General features: G+C 39.7%; 1 protein-coding gene across 8 annotated transcripts in view; it reads right to left on the minus strand.

Annotated features, from left to right (window-relative positions):
- The window catches only part of CEP350 (centrosomal protein 350), a 72,155-nt gene that overhangs the window by 12,361 nt on the left and 38,495 nt on the right, over nt 1–21,299 (minus strand). For 7 of the 8 annotated variants that reach the window (XM_063165375.1, XM_063165380.1, XM_063165376.1 and 4 more), the window contains 12 exons: nt 20,872–21,056; nt 19,854–19,941; nt 19,355–19,501; nt 18,369–18,526; nt 14,743–14,865; nt 10,995–11,194; nt 8,680–8,891; nt 7,350–7,494; nt 4,557–4,717; nt 3,841–3,980; nt 2,921–3,003; nt 279–2,296 (listed from right to left, as the gene is read on the minus strand). In XM_063165375.1, coding sequence (XP_063021445.1) covers nt 279–2,296; nt 2,921–3,003; nt 3,841–3,980; nt 4,557–4,717; nt 7,350–7,494; nt 8,680–8,891; nt 10,995–11,194; nt 14,743–14,865; nt 18,369–18,526; nt 19,355–19,501; nt 19,854–19,941; nt 20,872–21,056 — 3,660 coding nt within the window. The remainder of the gene's footprint in view (nt 1–278; nt 2,297–2,920; nt 3,004–3,840; nt 3,981–4,556; nt 4,718–7,349; nt 7,495–8,679; nt 8,892–10,994; nt 11,195–14,742; nt 14,866–18,368; nt 18,527–19,354; nt 19,502–19,853; nt 19,942–20,871; nt 21,057–21,299) is intronic. The other variant, XM_063165379.1, reaches the window with a different exon arrangement.

Below are 21,299 nucleotides of genomic sequence, written 5' to 3' on the forward strand. Positions count from 1 at the left end.
CGCAGAGTAAATGTCAAAGTGGTGTCACACCCTTGTGTCCTTCAGCTTACATTTTTAAATGCTTTACTAATGTAGTTGGCAAGAAATGGCTACCAAAACAAGCCATGCACTGGGATACACAAAAACATATGAGACACCTACAGAACATACACGTAATCTCCACATCATCCAACAGAACCTGGGAGAACAACTGGTGCCACACCACATTCCTGATTCAATCATCCCCAGCCAAAGGCACAATCAACTCTTAACACCAGTGCAAGATGTCTGCTACTCACCGGTCTGGGGCACATGTCTGGAGAGGAAAGCTCTTCTCTGTCATCTTCCAAATCAGAACTTAGGAAGAAGTTATTCAGTCCATCTGGAATCTGCTTTTCCACCTGCTGAGGTGGAGTAGTGGCTTCCTCCTTCACATCACAGAGCTCCTGGTTGCTCAGCTGGATTTTCTCATTTTTGATCTTCTTTATTTGCTGTAACTGATTGACTGTGTCTTTCACAAAATCTCTTAGCAGACTGTCTGTCAGCAAACTGACCTTTTCCAGTTGGTCTTTTGACTTTTCTTCCTCTCTAAGAGGCAGGCTGAGCTGCGCTTCTAACTGGTTCTTTTCTTTTGTCAGCAAATCCAGCAGTGGGGTTGCAGGCTTCTCCACAACACCAGGAGAGAGATCATCTAACTTTTCAGCACATTCCTCCCCCAGAGTCTTCTGCCTCTCCAGTTTTTCAGAAAGGAAATCTGATACATCATCCACCTGAGCAGTGGAAATCTCATCCACAACACTAGAAGTGAGAGGAGTGTGGCCAGCCTCCTCTTTTACAGCATCCTTCAGGTAATTCACCACTGACTGTTCTTGGGCAAATGAACCAGTAGCTACAGAAATCTCTTTTATGCTGTTTGCTTTAGATGACAACTCCTCTTCAACCCTTTCCTCAGCTGAGGCTTCTGAAACAGCTGTGTCCACAGGAGCTTTATCCTGGGAATAGTTCTCTGTTGCATTTCTGCTCTGGCTTTCAGCTTCTTTGCCAAGTTTAGAACTTTCTCTATCTTTCTGCTCAGCTTTGTGTTGTTTCTCCAGTCTATCATCAAAGAATGAATCTTCATCATCCTTATTTGTGTCTAAGTGGCTATCAATACTTTCTGTAATGTGAGAGATTTTCTGAGGAGGAGCAAAAATACCATGCTTTTCTCTGCAATCAAAATATTTAATATCATCATAAGTTCCATTGTTGTTCCCTTCAGGTTTATCCAACTCCACACCAGCCCAAAACCCTTTGGCAAATTTAGTGAGCCCTTTGAACCGCAGCGTTCCAGGCTGGACTTTACTCACAAGTACTCTGTCTCCAATGTTGAAATTGGACAAGCTATCTGCTTCTTCTGTGACTGAAGCTGAGGCCCACAGAGGTGAACAAGCAGGAGCCTGTTCTTGCTGCACATCTCTGCGTTCAGCATTTTTCAGAAGCTCTGTTGGGGACTTCAGTTCCAGCAGCCTCTCTGAGTGCGTGCTGCCAGAGACAGACCTGTCACTGAGGCACTCGCTGATCTCGCCATCGCTGCCCAGGCTGGCCTGGGTGTGCTGGGACTGCTCCCTCAGGGACTTCCCATCAGCAGAGAGCAGGGATCCCTCAAAGTCATCTCTGTAGCGGTCCCCAGGCAGTGTTTGTTCAGATGAGGCTTGTTTTCTGGAAGAGGATCCTTCAAAGTCATCGGGGTATGATGGCTCTTTTTGACTCAAGAGCTGCTCAGAAAGCAGATTACCTTTTTCCTCTGCAGATTTGCTGAGTTTGTGAGAAGTCTCCTCTATGCTTGGGCCACTTAAAGCATCTTTATTGGACTGTCTCTGTTTTAAGATTTCTTCTGTGTCACAAAGACCTTCCACAGCTACATCTAACAGTTCCTTCTGAGAGAGTTTGTTTTCAGAGCAGTGATCCAGTGAACTCTCCTGTCCTTCATCTAACGTCAGCAAGATGTCAGAACTGTCCACAGGCTTAACATCAGAACCTCCATTCTCATATTCCTCTGACTTTATGTATTCCAGATCTTCTGTAATCTCAGATTCATGGCTAATGGTAGGACCAACACTGGATGCATTTACCACTTTGTTCACTGACTCAAGACTCCTGCTAATATCTTTCATTTCTTTGAGACGATCTGACGAATCACCAGATCCTGCTCTGGAACTCTTTGGTAACACTGAAGCCAAGGAAGCTGTTTCAGAAGGTTCTCCTGTATGGATAGCTGTCACAGCCACCTTCTTGGTGTGTACAGACACAGATCTCTCAGTTCTTGATGACACAGCATCTTGAAGGAAAATAAAAAGTGAATTTCAGCAGATTGCATAACCCACATTGTTTTATTGTAAGCTGCAATCACAGGGAACTAAATTAATATCAAGGTTTCTGTGTTAAAAGAAGATACAAACTGGTGCCTTGGAAATATATACTTCTGGCTGTTCTAAGAACATGAGCAACTTCCATTCAGTTCCAGGGTTATAAAGCTTGCTTTCTACTTCTGTTCCTTTAACCAGCATCCCAAGGTAAGGACTCAGTTATTTGTTTGCAAGCCACAAATACAATGAAGATTAGAACGGGAGATAATGAGATAATCATCAACTGCAAAATAGTGAAAAGTGTCTGAACTCAAGTGGTAAAGGAACAACAAACAAACTAAAAAGGCTGTCACTTAATTATGGTTTCATATACACCTCAGAAAGAGTAAACTAAATACTGAATACACAAGGTATTCTGCAAAAGCAGAATCCTGCTGCATAAAACTGCAAAAAATACAGCTCCATCACTATCGTTTTATGAAGTCTCCATCCTCTCTTAAAACCTCCTTGTGAATCAAGAAGGAAAAGGTTAAAGAATTTTAGAACAGTCAGTCTTCAAGATCTTAATCTGTAGTATGGATTCTTCCATTACTCACCTGCATGTTCTGAAACGGATTCCAAAGATGCTCTGGATCTCTCTGACTCAGTCAGTGATTTCCAGTTTTTAGCTGTTTCAGGCCTAAATTGGAAAAATCAAATTGCATGAATTACAGTTACACCAGAGGGTGATGTTTGGTTGGTTTTTTCAATAGATAAAAATAGAAATACAGGCATGTATAATTGTAACACCACACCAAAGTGGCATTATAATTATAACATAAGTAGTTTGCTTTGTCAACATACTATGACCTTAGAAAATGGGAATGGGGACAGAGGGGAGGCTGGAGAGTCCTGGAAACTATTTTTTTTTTAAAAAGACTAATCAAACTTTATCTCTTCCCAGAAAAAGAAAAAAAAAGGAGAGAAAAAAGTTGGGTTGTTTCTATTATTTTTTTTCATTTGAATGCACTAAAATTGCACCATCTGCTGGAGAAAATGAACACTTAAAATACAATAGGAAGTGCAAAAGATCAGTTGAATTCTCTACCCTTTAAAACCTAAGATCTAAACCAGATTTAAGTTGCAAAGATGAACAGTTTGCCTCACACACTGCAGTGGACATAATGAGTGGCCAAAATGGAAAAAATAAAGCATTCAGGCAAATGATTCACATACAGTATCTGGCAGAATTCTTGCACAACAGAAAATAATTATTTTTTAAAAAAATGAAAATAGAGCCTGAAAGGCTGGGCAGGAGAACAGTGAGGTGCATAAGATTACAGACATGGTAAATCTTATCTGTTTTGGGTCTGGTGACAGCAGCAAATAGGTCTATTGGATACTGCCAATGTCCAGTGCTTTAAAGCACAGCAGTTAGCAGCTTTTCTTGCATCCATGGTTTTGGCTAAAACAGCAATCAGTTCCAAAATAATCTCAAAAAGAAGAAAAAAAAAAAGGACGGAGAAATCCCAGCTACCTCTGGAGTGGTGGTGCCTTGATCTTAGGTTTTTCAGCAGTAGCTGAGGATGGAGTTTTGATCTGAGGTTTGGCTGTTGGTGATGCCTCCAGATCTTGGCTCAGCTCTGCTTCAGTCTTCTTGATAAACTCATCATAGGACTGCACATGGAAAACAATTCCAGCTGTTAATACACTACACCACAACTACAATTCAACAATCAAAACCTAGTAAGTGAATATAAAATACACTCAGCTTCTCTATAAACCAATCTACTTAACTTTCCCAAAATCTACAGCTGCAATCCTAGAGATTTCAATATTTTACTTCCAAAACCAAATTCCATGAGCACTAATCTTTAATTCCAGCTAGGACAGTAATGTGCATAAGCACACATAACCCCCAGAATGCTGCTAGCAATCCATTACAGATAGACATTTTAAAAGGGAATGGGATTTTTTCCTCAAGGCTCATGATTGGAAATGGTTAAATAGCCAGGTTGGATGGGGTTTTGAACAGCCTGGTCTAGTGGAAGGTGTCCCTGCTCATGGCAGGGAGACTGGAATGAAAGGATTTTCAAGGTCCTTTCCAACCCAAACTGTTCTGTGATTCTGTGTAATAGTCACATTTCTATCACAACAAGGTGTCTTTCACAGCTGTTGATACAATATTTTGCCATCAAGATTTATCTAAGTCTAACAATCTGTTACTTTGCCCTTGTTTCTTCTATTGCTGACCTCCAGTTGTTTGATCAAACTGGCTTCCTGGGCCTTCAGTCTCTCCTTTTGTCTCTTTTTCTGCTCCTTTTTCAGCTGGTAAACCACAGATTTCCTTTTCCGTAGCTCATCCTTCAGGGCCCTGATGCGTCCTTCGATGTCACTTTGATCAGAGGTGGTTTCTGAAAAAGTTATTTTTAGTCTTTACAAACTTGCACCTCACAAAACAATTCTGAGCAAAGCAATAAACAGTCATTCAGTAATTACAAAATACAGTCCAAGAAAAATGTCAAAGAATGTAATGTCAACATATTATTTAACATCTTCAGGTGGGATTTCAGGTTCTAAACACTACTATGTGTGAAAGATACAAAAAGGTGTTGCATGTTGCTTAGTTTAAAACACATAGTTAGGCTGTGATACAATAACTTGTTACCAGGTTTATTCACAACAACCACACATTTATGCTCTTCAACATTAGCTGCTTGTCATGTTGGGTATTGCAGAAATTCATTTTTATATTTAAAAATACAACTTGGAGCTGCACACCAAAAGTTTGAAAACACCAAATATCTGAAACACAGGCTCACAATTATAATACAGAGTTTCAAGTGGCAGAGTGCACTTCATTGATGAGAAGGTCACTTGGGACAGTGTACTTCAAACCAAGTATAAGTTTCTGGGCCATTCAGATTTTCTATCACCTAGACTAAATACATCCATGAATACAGAGCTGACTGGCCAACAGCTGGAAGGGAAGTCAACTTGAACAATGCAGAGATTGTCACTGTCCCCAGATACTCAGATCTAGTCTCTGCATAGTAACCCAATTCTACCAATAACTCTGCTGACTTTCTTATTTCTGCTGTAACAGCTTTCCTTATTTCCTCTTAGTCTCTCAGACTCTATAGACAGACTGCCTCAGCCTCTCATTAGTTGTTCTTTTCCATCCACCTGACCATGTCCACTTGTTTCTTGCTTTAAATGTATACCAACATAGTGCAAAACAAGATCCTTGTCCCAGACTGCTGCTACCACAATTAACTATCAAAAACTCTTCAAAGTATTACCTGACATAGCCTTACTGGAGCTCCTCCCTGAGCTCATGTGCCCCTTCCTCTTTTGTAGCTGCAGCTCCCAAGAGGAGGATTTTGGCTGTTTTGTCTTTCTAATGCTCAGTATCACCTGTCCTGTTTTCTGGATGCTTATAAATGCTGATTACTTTACTTGGTAGTTTAGAAAGTCAGTTACCAATATGCTTTGGTCATCTAGCAGGAACAGCTGACATTTCCCTAATCCATCTCCTTTCTGAACATGAAATGAAGGATTCCATTCTTAATAACAGCCAGTAAATGCAATCAAACTACTGTATTCTTTTTGCATTAACAACTGTTGTTAACTATTTAAAATTTTTTTAAAACCCAAACAAAAAGAATGGAATCTCACTTGCTAATCAGGAGCACTTTGTGATGCCTCTGTAATTAACAGCTCCTCCCTAACAGTAAGTGACCACTATGTAATTACAGCATTTCTTGATCAACTCATAAGGGAAAGATCTGCACATGCTTTCATCTTTGACAGCCTTGTCTACGCGTGCATCAGACTGACAGGGCCATGACTTCACTGTTAGTCAGCAGGCCAGAACATTTGTCTCTTTACAATGGAATGATTTATTGTGAAACCAGCACCATCCCAATCAGCTTCCCACCTCTTATACCTTTCTTTAGAATGTGAAGTCAAAGACTGTCAATATTTTGTTTTATACACGCTTATTTTTGTGATCACTGTTGACTGCTCTACATTTCATAATGGCTTCCTTATATGACTGCTGAGTCAGAGCTTTAAAATAACTTTTATCAAGGTGCTGAAAGCTTCACTGTGTTGGAAACTGCTCTCCAAACAGAATCCCAACACAGATTACTCAGTGCAAATACGTAGGTGTTTCCCACAGTAAGTTACCAACCACCACAAACAACAGACACTACACACAAGAGAACCTGCTAATTCTTTTTCCACAGAAGACTTACTATTAAAAATCCCAAGAAGGAAAATGCTATCTCATTTGCTAAGAAGTATTTTGTGGTGCTCTATCAATTGCACTGTGGAAAACAAGATGTTCTAGAGACTAAAAGTGTGGAAAGAGTCAAAACTGACTTCCCAGGTGAACAGAGTGGATGATGGTGACCCACTGGAGGGAGCTCAGGATCCCCTGCACTCCACATGACTGAGACAGCAGGGAAAGGGCTGCTCTGAACCACTTCACTTCCAGCATTCCTCCCTTCAACATATACTGGCAGGCAGCTTGGGAACTGGATAAAGGGTATATTGAGTCCATGCAGGAGATTTTATAGCTCTAAATGCCTCCTTAGGCTCTATTTTACTGCACACAGACCAAACCCTTCTCCACAAATAAACCCCTATGTCCTGAAGCATCCATTGATTCTGCACATGGCAGACCTAAAGTCTCTCCCATACTGCCATGTAACAGAGCTGTTCTGCTTCTGGAGCTGGGTGTAGAAGGAAGAATTTTTAAATCCTAGGACCACCTTAACTATTGACTCTTATCTTCTTCACATGTGTTTGCAGAACCTGTACTGCTTTCTACAAGAGGATATAAAGTATAAACCTTCTTACATTAAGATCTTATTCATCTGGAGAGATCAAATTACATAATGGGAAAATACACCCACCAACCCCAAGCTTTGGCAACTTCCAGGAATTTGTCTGCCTCCCCACACCTATGTCTGCATTTCAAGTTTGTTAAAAGAGAAACTTTGAAAAAGCAACATAAACCCAAGTGAGTATTACACTTACCTGACTGTGTCATAGATAAAGATTCATCAGACCAGTTGTGAGATGTCTGGTAGGACTTCACAGGTGAATGTAGCTGTCCTCCAGTTCTGTGGCTGCCTTTGCTGGAGTCTTGCTTTGATACAGATATGCTGCTTTTGGGAGGAGACTGAGAGAAGAACAGGATAAATAAGTAATTGCAGTTTGAAAGTAAAAGATCACTGTCATCAGGAGCCACTTAAAAGGAAAGAACAGCAGGACAAGAGGACATGTCAGACAGTGGTACCTATACAAAATCTTAAGAATTCAAGCTTGCTAGAGAATAAAGCAGTAATACCAAGAGCAGCAACAGCTGACTGCTTACTTTGAGCCCTGATTTCAATAAACCTGCTTAGACTACTCCACTACCACCTAAGTGAACTGACATGGCTCTGACTCACATGTGTTCAATACATTTGTGTCATCTGCAACAATAGGAACTCCCAGTAAATAAACTAATAAAATTCACCACTTCATGGAGAGGGTGCAAGACAACATTCTGAATCAGTGAAACAACAGAGCACTATTCTTTCTGAGGCCAGGCAAAAACTCAAGGAGCAAATTTCTCCTAAAATGCTGCTTAATGCTTCAACATTATCCTACAAACCTTGAACACACCTTGGACATAACCTTTGGCACACATTAGACATTTTATTATTATCTCCTCAGCAAATTTGCCAAGAAAGTATTTGTAATAAGTCTAGATAAGCAGTTCTTTTACCCCACAGACACTGAATTTTCTGTCTTATTGAACACAGGGCAAAGTTATCAGGATGAAACTCATTAAAATTATCATCCAACTAGAAATAACAATTGGAATAGAACAATAGGGCAGAATTAAGCAGCAAGCAGACACAATCTGAAACCCAAAGGACTGTGCATGAGGTTACAGGTCTGCTTCTTCATACTATAGCTACACTTTGGGATACATTACTTGCAAATAAGGCAAAGTGGAAAAACAGAGCATAGCTTCCATGGCCTCAAAGAATTTATACAATGGCAACAAGCTAGCCCACAGCTAATTCACACTCTAAACTGGGTCAGTATTCCACCACTTAGCACTGCATACCTACGTGACATACGTAAAATGTTTTGCAAGACTCCCCACAATTTTAAAAATATCTAAACTCTGTGTGGAAACAATATTTCCTCAAGACTTCAAAGAACATGTCTGATCACAATGATTACTCACAGTAATGTGAAATGGTATCATAAACACAGAAAACAGATTTAGTGAATCTCTACAACCGGGATGGCTGTACTTGCCACTTCTCTGATAGTGTGTAGAGTACATAAGGCAGAACAGCTCACTCACCAGTTTGCCAGGTGATGTAGAGGACTTGAAATCTTCAGAATAAACAATTTCTTCATTAATTGTACTCTGATCTGGGCTTTCTGGCTGTCCATGGCCCATAGGCTCTGAAGGGACAGACTCAGCCACCAGACTGCCAAGATCTTCTGGGATAGAGCTTTCACTATTCAGATGAGAGCAAGAAGGCACTGGAGACTCTTCCTCACTAGCTGTTTCTGAGATTCAATGAGAGAAAAAACAAAGCACATCAGAACCATCTTATGCAGAAGCTGAAGGCATATAAGGCTGAAGGCATAAGGCTGAAAGGCAAAATTTCTATGCTGTCTGCAGATGGAGTAGTAACTACTAGCAATACATGTCAAACAAGCATTATTTCCCTCACCTACAACTGCTGGTGGAATATTTAGCAAGAACAAGCCTGTTTACCAGAGAAGTATGATTTAAAGCATGATTTGTGTTCAAGAAACAACTGGATGTGGCACTTAGTGCCCTGGTCTAGTTGACAGGTGGTATTAGTAACAGGTTGGACATTATGATCTCATGAGGCCTTTTCCAATCCAAATGATTCTGTGCATCTGTGAGACCTGCACAACAATCTTAGTGATTGCTGAATATCTAAAATAAAGAGGTTTTCAGGATATTCTAACATTTTCCAGACAACACACCCTGAAAAGATTATTAGGGAAACCTGTCCTTCCAGTTGACCATACAGAAGCAAGAGTCACTATTAGTCTGAAGAAGTCATGGAGGAGCATATAATCTGCAGGCCAGATCTTGAATTTGGAATTGATTGCTTCCTTTACAGTAGTTGCAGAAAACATTTTAATGTTATGATTTCATCATGAGTCTCTCAAATGGCAACAAACAAAATAATAATTTGGGGTTTCAATATTCCTGTTTACTAAATTCTGCAGGAGTCATGGCATTACTGAGGCAGCCATGGAGAACTCTTCAGTGTTTGAGTAAAGGCTGGGGAGAAGGACTTTTCCTTCTGAAGCAGGGCTGTGCTCCAGTGTTTACTGGTAGATACAACTGGTACAAAGCAATTTTCTCACTTTTTGATAAGAATTCAGCATTTGTGCTGAATTTTTGTTCATTGGAACTTACTGATCCATACACATATCATCTTGAAAATGTCTTACAATGCCTAAAATCCACAAGTCTGCTTTCAGTAACAAATGTAATAGGGCATTACTCTAAATTCCCTTTGCACAACCAAAGGATGTGCTGCCTACTTTCAGTAAAGTGGGGAAAAAAAGAAAAATAGATATGTTTTCAGAACAATCCCTGAAATCACTTTCTCTCACTGCAATTCTGTTCCCTGTGGTTCCGCATGATCCACTTAGAACTGTAAAGTTGTATCTTCCAACATCTGGGAATTCAATTTTTCCTCACAATAGCATCATTTATACTAATTACATCTTAGCATACTTTACCACAGCTACACATTTCAAACAAGTGGCATTAACAAAGGAGGGGAGAAAAAAATTCTTTTAATTTTTTGAAAACATAGACAATGGTAAAGCAACCAGGAGTCATCCTCACCAACAGTACTAAAGCTAACAAGCAGAGACACAAGCTCACCACTGGGGAAAATGGTTTTAACAGAGTAAGTTCAGATGACTACTAGCAAAAGATCATGTGTGGGAAATTCAGGACTCCTGGACAACTAACTAATATGATTAAGTAGAATCTGTTTATTGTTTACATTATTCACTTATTTATACATTCTAACTCTACTGCACAGGGTAATCATGTATTTCTGATTGGTGCCTTTGCTTGTTCACGTGTTTTGCATGCACTTCTCAAAATATGTAACTGGTTACAGTCCAGGTGCTTTGCTGCCCCCCATTATCAAGTTCTTGTGGTTTTGGAATTTGGTTTCTGAGCTTCTTCTTTCTTATTTCAGCACAGTTTATGTCTTAGTAACCTTAATGAATTCCAGAGGGCCTTGAGAAAATCCTGGTTAAGAACAGTAACAAGTGAAATGGCTGGTGCACCTTGTAGTCCAAGTTGTTCAGACACATTGCTACAATCATGGCATACTGCAATATTTCTGCTTTGAAAGACAGAAATACAGTTTAAAAATTGTATATAGAAGTGACTGATGGGCTTATGCTGCACTATTCATTTGGGAGGATACATAGCAAAGGAGAAATACACATTTATGTATATGGTGTGAAACAGGCAACAGAGTGCAGAAACTGAGATTCCAAGAGTGTCCAGAAAGCAACCAAAATATCAGAAGAGGAAACAACTGCAAAGCTAAGCAATCCTTCACTCTTATCATATGTGTCACTTCCCCCAGCCCCCACTACCTTTGGGCTCAGCCCTCTGATCCCCCAGCTCTTTCTTGGCCATCTTGGTTTTGAGCAGTTCTTTGTCCCAGGCAGCCAGAGCCTGCTTCTCCATCCTGCGGATCTCGGCCTCCTCGGCATCCAGGCGCCGCTTCCACTCCAGCAGCTCCTCCGCGTGCTGCCGGCGCTGCATCAGCTTCTGCTCCCTCTTGGTCAGGAACCTGCCAGGCACAGCACAGGACAATGCCAAACCAGCCAGCAAATCTGAGCTCCCAACACCCAGATGCTCCACTGCCATCATTCCCACAACTGCAGTTGTTCAGTTCATTTTTTAGGATCATATCCACAATAACAGATCTCCCAGATTTCTGATGTGCTGCTGCAAAAACCCCGCAAGTAGACAAGGGTTCTTTTCTCTGCAGGAAGTAATCTCTACATCATACCATAAAGAGGGTGTTTATATTTTAAAAAATCTTCAAAATCATTAAAATCATATGCACTAAACTAAACAGAAAAAAGCTCCCACTTTCAGGACACGAAATGTACCTGTGGTATTAAACTGGAACCTTCTAGAAAGCTGCAACAATTTGAAAAATGAATTTTTTTTTCTGCCAATCTCAGTGACAGAAAAATTGTAACCTCAGTTGCCCCACGGTTTTTTCCAAATATGTTATTATAAGAGAAGATGATTCTATATGAAGACTCCTCCTGGAGATTTAATCTTTCTTCCTTTAAGCATCACCTCTATGGACTGGTGCACTTGGAAGGTAAATTGTGAGCTGACAGCATCAAGAAAATAACCATGCCAGACTGTTCCTTCCCAGCTTCTAACATATCTAGCTGGTAGATTAAGAAAAAAATAAAAATTAAAGCTCATGCTGAAAATTCATAGATATTTTCTTTCTCACAAAGAGCTCTTAAGTGATCCATGAAACCTTAGAATTGACAAAACTCTCACAGGATTTGGTAGGTATGAATAGGTTTGTGTGCACACCTTTGTTCTCTTTGCCAGCTCCTGTCTCATTTCTGAGCACTGAAGTAACCATAGCACTTCACCTTTCAGACAGTAAATTGGAAGCAAGTTCAGCATCAATTGCACACACTTCCTCTGGCATGCCAAGTCTAGAGGAAAGTGTCTATCAATCTATTAATCTCCTCCACTGAAAGCTTTAAGATGCCACAGAATCACTCTGTAGAAAGTCCATAGTTTGCCATTGGTACAGAAGTTGTGGTGCTATAGAAGGCAGACTTCAAAGACTTGTGATACTTTGTTTTTGCAAATGTCCTCATAATTTTCAAGCCATCCCAAGCACTTAGCATCAAAGTTTTTAAGCTGCAAAGCAGATAATAATCTCATTTGTGCTTTTTAATCTCTCATGTTTCATAAAACCCTTTTATTTACAGAGTCTGGAATGGCCAAGTGACTAATGTGCAGGTCTTGCCTGCTAAGGGACACTTCTCATTTGCTCACTCAGTGTTTGTTCTGTTCCCTGGAAAAGTGAGCTGGCAGTTGATCAGAAAGGTTGAGATTCAGATAAGTCCTCCTCTAAGACAGATTTAGACAAAGGGAGCAAGTTATGACATGAAGAGAAAAGTTTCAGAAGCCAGTTAGAGACGCTCACAATCTTCTTTCTGATGGTCAAAACAAGAGGAGGTGAGAAACAGAAGCACCTCAGAATCTCTGGAACATCTGCCACCTTGAAGCTAACAGATTCCATGGTTTTGTGCATAATTTTATTCTTTCTATAGACAAACATCAAACATCATCTACACTTATGCCAAACTGACAGGCTGGTGTCATTAACAGAGCAAACTACCAACAGCAATTGCATTACAAACATGACAGGACAGTCATGATAATGTTGTGTCTTTCACCAGCACTATCAGATCTATCCACTCTTACTCTCACACACACATCAGTTCCAATTAGTCCAGCAGATCATGCATGTGGAACTTGTTTTAGAGGTCATTATTACAATGACCTCAATGCAAAAAGCAACTTTTTCTTCTTTCTTCGCCTACTGTTTGATTTCATCAGGAACTTTTGCAGTTTATTGGGTCCTGAGAGAGGCACTTCAAGTTGAATTAAAATGCAGAGAAAGGCTGAAATAAATGGATTCAAAAGAGCAAGACTCCTTAAAAGCAGATGTCAAATGAATTAACCCAAAAGACCACAAACAGGAGGAGAATTAATGAAATTGCCATGAAAATAATTACCACAGAAGAACTACTTAATAAGAAAGATAAGTCAACAGAAGTGATGGGAGAGAAAGAAGATTCTAACAAAAACCCACAAGAAGAGGAGGATCAAAGCAGCATGGCCAAAGATGCAGACCCTTTCATAACCCTGGGTTTTAAAGGCCAGAGCCACAAAAGAGCAGATGCATTGCCTTAATATTTACTGCAGTCTAGAGGGTTCCAGTTGCAACACCAAGCATACACATTTATCCTCAAAAGCAGAAAAAAAAAAAATTGCAAAAGCACATCTGGCATCTATGCAGCTGGAAATGTGGGGGAGCAATGAGGAAGCAGCAGCACTCAGATTACAGCAGCATGACTTCAAAGTCTGTTTCTCTGATGCTAATATCACACATTTTATCAGTGCATTTCAAATATTAGTGTTAACCTGCTGTTCTAAACTGTACTTGCACATTTTAAGGGATATTGACTTAAGCCCAAACTATGAGGTTTCAGCAGCTATTCTGAAGTACCAACCAGACAGTGGGAGCAGAGTGAACTGTCTGTTTGCCACTCAGAACATAATAGGAATAAGAGAATTGAATCCTGGAATGGTTTGGGTTGGAAGAAACAATAAAGACCATCTAGTTTCACTCCTCTACCATAGGCAGGGACTCCTTTTGCTAGACCAGGTTGCTCAAAGTTCCTGCTGACCTGAACACTTTCAGGGATGGGACAGATTGTTGTGCCAGTGCTTCACCAACCTCACAGCAAAGAACTTCTTCCTTAGATTTAATCTAGATCTACCTTCTCTCATCCTAAAAACATTACCCTTGCCCTATCACTACAGGCCCTGGTAAGTCTCTCTCAATTTTTCCTATAACCTCACTATATATGCTGAAAAGGCACAGTAAGGTCTCCCTGGAGCCTTCTCTTCCCCAGACTGAACAGCCCAACTTTCTCAGCCTTTCTGCACAGGAAAGGTGTTCCCTCTCTTTCATTATTTTGTGGATTCCTCTGGATCTGAAGGAAAAATTCGTGTCCTTCTCACAGTGCAGACCCAAGACCTGGACACTGCACTGCAGGTTGGGTCTCACCAGAGTGGAGTACAGGGGCAGAACCACCTCCCTTGAGCTGCTGTTTTTCCATGCAGCCCAAAATAGAGTTGTTTTACTGGGCTGCAAGTGCACACTGCAGAGTCAAACCCCATTTTTTGGTCCATCAGCATCTCCAGGTCCTTCTCTGAAGAATTGCTCTCAATTCATTCCCTCCCCAGGCTGAACTGATAGTGGGGATTGTCCTGACCCAGCTGCAGGGCCTTGCACCTTGTGGACCTCCATGAGGGTCACGCTGGCCCACTCCTCAAGCTTGTCCAGGTCCCTCTGGATGGCATCCTTCCCTCCAGCAAATCCCTGCACTGCTCAGCCTGGTGCTGAGGGTGGAGTGATCCCCCTGCCTATGTCAGTGAAAAGATCTGCAAACTGTGAGGCAAGTGCCAACCATGTCCCCTGCTGAAGAACCTCTGGACTTTCTAGGACTGAACAGAGCATGCTCTATCAAAGAGTCTATCACTGGAGAAATATACAGTTACCTGACCAATTGGTTGTAGATATACAGCTGGAATTTGGGGTGGAGGTTGGGAAAACAGACACTGAGAGAGGCCCAGTGGTGAGACGTAAAGACAGAGAAGAAGTAGTGAACAGGAGAGCAGTGTCTACAAAATAAGGAGGAAGAGTTTAAAACTAAGATAGCAATTAAGGCAGAAAGAATGAGAAAAGGATAGCATCTGGCAAAGAACTTGAAAATTAATTGCATTTAACATTGTATAGTTAATACCCAACATCTGCAGTACAAAAACTATACACTGTTATGCAGAAGGTTATAGAACATACACTTGCAACACTTGGTTTTCTGTTAAATGAAAGACAAGCTATTTTCACACTGCTGTATTTTTCTTTAAATTTGGGAGATTTTATTATTTTGATGCAGATTTGCACAGGCACCAGTTAACTTATCTCAGCCTGACCCCTCTCATGCTATTCTCTCAAAAGAGCGTGTTATTGGTATTAAAGAGCATGCTGGTCTTGCAATATCAACAATTTCCTGGTCTGAAACTATAAACACATTTTCTTCACCTGGCGAAACCTCAGTAAAATTATTTCTACAGTGAGGTAAGCACCAGTGAAAGAGCAAAGAAAAAAGAGATTAAATAGTTTACTTTTAAAACACAGACAGTTCCAGATACACCTGCCATTCACATTATAGCTGCTAATTGGGATTTTTTGCAACAAACTTGATCTCAGAATACCCATATATTTCATTTGAAGTATTAACTGCAGAAAGATAATATCTATTGTTTAAAAAAAACCTACATAATTGACAGCTCTGCTTAAAATGGTATTTCATAAAACGATTACCATTTTAAGCTAATTCCTAATGAATTATTAAATTTATAGAAAAATACCATGCTCCATTTAGCTCTATCAACTACAATGCAAGCTAAGAAGCACACTAAGGAAAAGCAAATGAAAATAAGCATTTAATTTGCTATTGCAAAAAATTATCATTAATGCTGCATATGCAAGGAAAGCCAGGGGAAAGTGGTTAATTCTCTTTGACAGAGCATGCTCCTGTTCACATGCAGGCTACACAGACTCATCAGTTAAAGTGAAAACAAAACTATCCATTCATTCCCCTTTTAGCACAAGACAAATATTAAAGCTGCCTCCTAAGTAAGGAAGCCAAAGGATTTCCACCTTGCTGTGGAGTACAGCAAATCCAGCATAGCAGGCTTTCCAAGTTCCTTCCTCAAGTTCCTTTTATTTATCATCCAGCTTCTTCCCTTGAGCCCCATTTCCCACCCTGATTCCCCTCAAATGGCAGCTTGCTACCATTAAACCCCAAGCCAAACATCTTAATGCTATTTTTACGTGCTTTACAAATCAAGACATTAAAAAAGATGCCAAGTCAGCAGTTTTTCAATCAATAAGCACTGCTATCACTACCAAAACACCTGCCAAAGGTGTGCACAAACTGTACAAGAGGGAAATCAAGTTTTAGAGAATCATTTATGCTCACACAAAATACTTCCTCCTTTGAACATATACAACAATCCAAGTCTTAAAACCAAAACCACATGACCATACAGATCACACACAATTTCCACTTGTTCTGCCTAAAAGTAATTGTTCCATCTCAAATCTTGGTATCCAGCTTTTGAAAAGTATTCTCCAGGTGAGAAATATTTCCAACTACATCAAATAATAATCAAATCATGACTAAAATACTTTTAAAGGTAGAACATACTTGATATCTGCTGCTATCCCTCGTAATATATAAGTCTTTATGCAATTTTAAGTGTGGCTTAGGAATGAATGTACTTTGAAAAAATAAGATTTCAAGAACAATATTGACAAAGCCACTAGCTGATAAAAAAGCAAAGGAAGCCTTAAATATACAAGTATATTTGTCATCTCTTTTAGTATATATACTGTATCTCAAAAATCATAACCTACAGATTGTTTTGTATCGCCATTTGAAATTTGTTAAACTTGTTTGTGGGGAAAAAATAGGATAAAGACCCTCTTTTAACAAAAAAATAAGATCAGAAGAAAAACATTTCTTGCTTGAAAACCTAGAAGCCAGCATGGCCTGCAACACACATGCTTTTCAAGTCTCTATCTTAAGTCATTTACCAGTCTCAAAATATACTTTGAGAATTTGCCACTATGATGATGGGGTGGTTTTCATACAATTTGGAATGTCATGAGTTTAGTTTTAGAAATATGACACCTCAAAAACATTTAATCATCATTGATTTCGGCTGTTTAGTTTATCAGATGCCTCCAGAGGAGTCAGAATAAAACAGCAATCAACTCAGGCTAGACACAAAGGCCATGAAACTACAACAGGTTTTGAGTTTTCCCTGCTCACACCAAAGCCTCCCTTAGTGCTGTTGGGTTTTATTTTCATCATACTCAAATACATGCATGGGTGGGAAATGTGCTTCTCAAATGATTGCAAGCAAACTGGCTGCTAAATGTGACAAGGACAGCTGGCCTTTACATGGCACTGCTTGCTCTGGGATGTTTTATCCAGCTGTGTTTGGAATCTCAGAGAAAACACATTCCAAAGAGCACCCACAGGGACTGAAGTGCAGTGACTGCCTTGGTTCGAAGCTCAAAAGAATTGTTTAAGCAAAGACTGTTTCTTGTGGCAACTGGCAGAAGCCAGACTTTCAATGATTAGTCTCAAATAAGAATTTAGGACTCCAAACTAATGAGCACAAGCAGGTATAAAGTGTTTGGGATGTTTCATGCACACAAATAATTCCTACACTGAAAGGATGCAGAAACAATTATCTAAAACAATTTCATAAGCAAAATCAGGAGATTCATTTTAGGTTTTCAAACACAGGAACTGCAAACAAATTTTGTTATTTACTCTGGAGCCTAACAAACATTTTCAACGTTCTTCCAACCTGTAAACCAAATATATTCTCAGTCACATACATATCATCTCCATTAATAAAAAAATATTTAAAGAGTTCATCCTAGTTGATTTTAATGCAACCAGAATTAAAATTCAGCAGCTGGATAATTAGATAGAAATCACATACCTGACAACCTCAGTGTCTTTCTGTGAGCCAGATCTGAAACTCAGTTACTAGTTTTTGCATAAGATAATTGCTGTTATAAATTACATTTCAACTCAAAAATTTGCACTGTAATTCCAGAGTCTCACTCCCTATATTTTTTCACTCTTTAAGGTTAAAGAGGAGATACAAAATACAGGCACCATTTTGACCATTTGACTTCAGGTCTCTCATTTCAAGAGAAACTCTGACAGGATGTGCTGTGAAGCCACAACCTGTCCTTATTTCTTGTACCTACAAACATCAACATCTCTTAACCTGATGTGCTTTTACCAACTCTATCAAGTACAAAGAATATTAAACCAAATCTTCTTCAATAAAATCTTGACCACATGGTCTGCCATAATGTTTGAATCATGCAAGAACTTTAAATTATTATGTTCAAAGATTAATATAGTTTTCTTCATGCTTCCAATCAGTTGTTTTTCAGGCAATTCAGACCAAGGTGTGATATTAACACCACCAATATTTCTGGTGGCTGTCTTTAGTGCAGATTTGGGCCAAACCAACTTGTTCCATTAAAATAGCAGTATTTTTTAAAAGAAAAAAAATTATATAGTTACTTTTCATCCATTCTGCTGCGCATTTTTTTAAGCTTCTGCATAATGCTGCTGGTCTCACTGCTGGAGATGGAGATTGGGGAAGGGCTGCGTGTTTCTGCATCAGTTGGAAGTGGGCTGGAACCATTGCTCTGCTTGATGTCATCCTCACTGGGAAGCTCCTACAATTGAAGGGTTAAAATAAAGAAGAAGTATTACAAGACTATTCCAAAATCCTTAATGAATTGTGTTAGTGTTAATTTAACTTGTAATCTCTAGATTACATGAAATACTGCTTCTGTCCACTTACAGATTCAACTTCATAACCTCGTTTTTATTTGACACACAGCTTTTAGCACCCTCTTTCTCTCCATAATTTAAGTTTTCCCCTAACTCTATCCAGAACAACGACAACAACAACAAAAAACCAAAACAAACAAAAAAACCCCAAAAACAACCCAAGAAAAACAAACAAAAAAACCCACAAAAGATCAAAGAAACACCAAACCCCAAAACAAAAAAAACCCCACCAAAACAAAAAGCCCCCCAAAGTAACAAACCAGAATTCAGCTACTCAAACAGGAAATCAACCTTTTCTACAGTACTACTATTAAACTTGTGTCTTCTCAAAATTTTGTGAGGAGGCAAGTAGAGGCAAGAAACTTAGCATAATTACATTAGCACACAGCAGGAAATGTTTGGGTTAGTGCTTATATACAAAAATCAAAGCCTCAGAGACCTAAACATCAAAAATCTCACATTCCCAAAGTCATTAGTTCAGCTTGAGAAAGAACAAACACATCTACTGTGCATTTAAAACATTTTATAACTTCTCCAAAGGCATTTCCTTAAATGATGTTCTAAAGAAATTAAGCATAAATTGCTGAGATAAACCGGTGAGATCACTTCAGGCAGAGAAAACTTCCAAGTGATAGGTCCAAACTGGTATCCCTCCATTCCTATAAACATGGTGAAGAGGGAAGACTCCAGTTTCTGTGCTCAACACTCACCAGCTTGTTTTCTCCTGCAGACTTCAGTTTTTCCTGCAGCTTCATCGTAGTCTGGCGGATTCGCTCGATTTCCGCCTGCTGTTTCAGGATGAGCTGCCTCTCCTTGCGAGCAGCCTTGTTTGCCTCCTGGAGACGTTTAATTTCTGCCTGTTAGGTGTAAAAATTCAGCATGAGAACACTGACAGACCTCTCTCAAGAACACACTCAAAGATGCCACAGTGCCCTTGCTATGGGTTTGACATGACTGCAGTTACACGAGGAAGGAACCAGGCTGAACTTCAGTAGCAAAGAACTGGAGATCAATTAATCAGAGTCTCAATTATGAGATTAAGGATAGAGGAGGACCCTTGAGAGCAACATGCTGAATATGATTGAAATGCAAATTAAAACTAACAGGTAAGAAATACTGCTGGTTCTCCATTCCTATATTTACAGTGTCTGAAACCTTTAATGGGTACACATGGCTTTCAACAGGACTTTCCTAAAGGGCATCCCTTACCTTTTCCTGCTGTAATCTCAGCAGCAGTCCACGCTGCCTCTTTCGAATAGGAGGCATCTTATCATCCTCTCCCTTGTCTCTCAAATGCCTGCAAACAGATTGAAAGAAAGAAGTATAAATAAAGTAATAAGATTGCTTTATAACAATAAATAATTGCTTTATAATAAATAGAATAAAGCAATATTTTAAAAAAGGACAACAAGCCTTTTACTCTTTAAAGTGAAAAAAAAAAAGTTTACTTTTCTTATTCTGGAGAGAGTATATACCTTAATCCTTGGCATGCTCTATGGTGGAATATTTTGCATCATTTGGTCAGACAGGCACAGTAAAAAAGCCAGTGCAGGTAATAGGAGATCACAAAAGAATGGGCAGAAGCTCTGCAGAGGTAGCACACTCACCATTTCAGAAACACAGAAGGAAGGGCACTTGGCTCACTACCTAATACTCCTTTGTCAAATCCACAATAACACAAAATTGTAAGAAAGTGTCTGCTGAACAATGGTACTGCCATGCAGAGAAAATTATTGATTAAATCTGGCCACTGCTGTTTACTAGTATCAGTGGGTACTTCAAGTGGCCTTCAGGACAAAGCACATCTTAGATTGGAAACAAAGCACTAAGTACAACATGTATCCAGATACACAAAATGTGCCTGAGTCAACTAAAATGACTTCAGATACACATCAAGCAAAGAAAGGTCAAGCTGTTTGACAGTGTTATATCTTCCTGAATTAAGATGTGTAGAGGAATGGTTGGCAACTACCTCCTCCAACTGACAACAAACATCTGCTCTTCTACTGTTTCAGTGAAATTCTTAATCAAACTCCATTCAATGTAAATATCAAAGCACATTTATAAACTGGGTCCCAAGTCCCAGTAACAACTGCACAGAATACTGATGTCAGAAGATTAGTTCAACCATTAATACTTAATAAGGGAGCAGTAAGGTGGAAACAAAGCCTTGGAAAATAGAAGGAAATGGTCAGTCAGCAGTTATGTACATTCAGAGCTGCCTTACTTTTTCTGGTGTTCCAGCCACGCCAGCTCAGCCTTGGTCTTCTCTTTGAGAGCCTTCTCCCGGAGCCGGAGCAGTGAGGACTGATGAGCTGCTCTCATTTCCTCCTCTTTCATGTACTGCCTTACCATCTCCATGGTAAACTTAGAGAAACTGTCTTGCCCCCCTGAGAATGGCATGCTTAGCTCCTAGAAGGAAAGATAAAGTTGGCACAAAACCACAGAAATGCCATGGCTTTTTTACAATTACAAAGTGCATATCTGTGTGTGCATATACACAGATAAACAAAAATAGATGTAGGAAGGGAAGCTGTTTTTAATCTGAGCTTTGTGCAGAGCAGCTATTTTTGCCCTATGTGACAGTTTTGGGAGGTCCTCACTTTGGCCAGAGAGATGAAGCATCCTCTTGTATTTCCTAGCTGTGTGCTAGCA

Source organism: Melospiza melodia, chromosome 11, assembly GCF_035770615.1.
Source record: "Melospiza melodia melodia isolate bMelMel2 chromosome 11, bMelMel2.pri, whole genome shotgun sequence".
NCBI lineage: Eukaryota > Metazoa > Chordata > Aves > Passeriformes > Passerellidae > Melospiza > Melospiza melodia.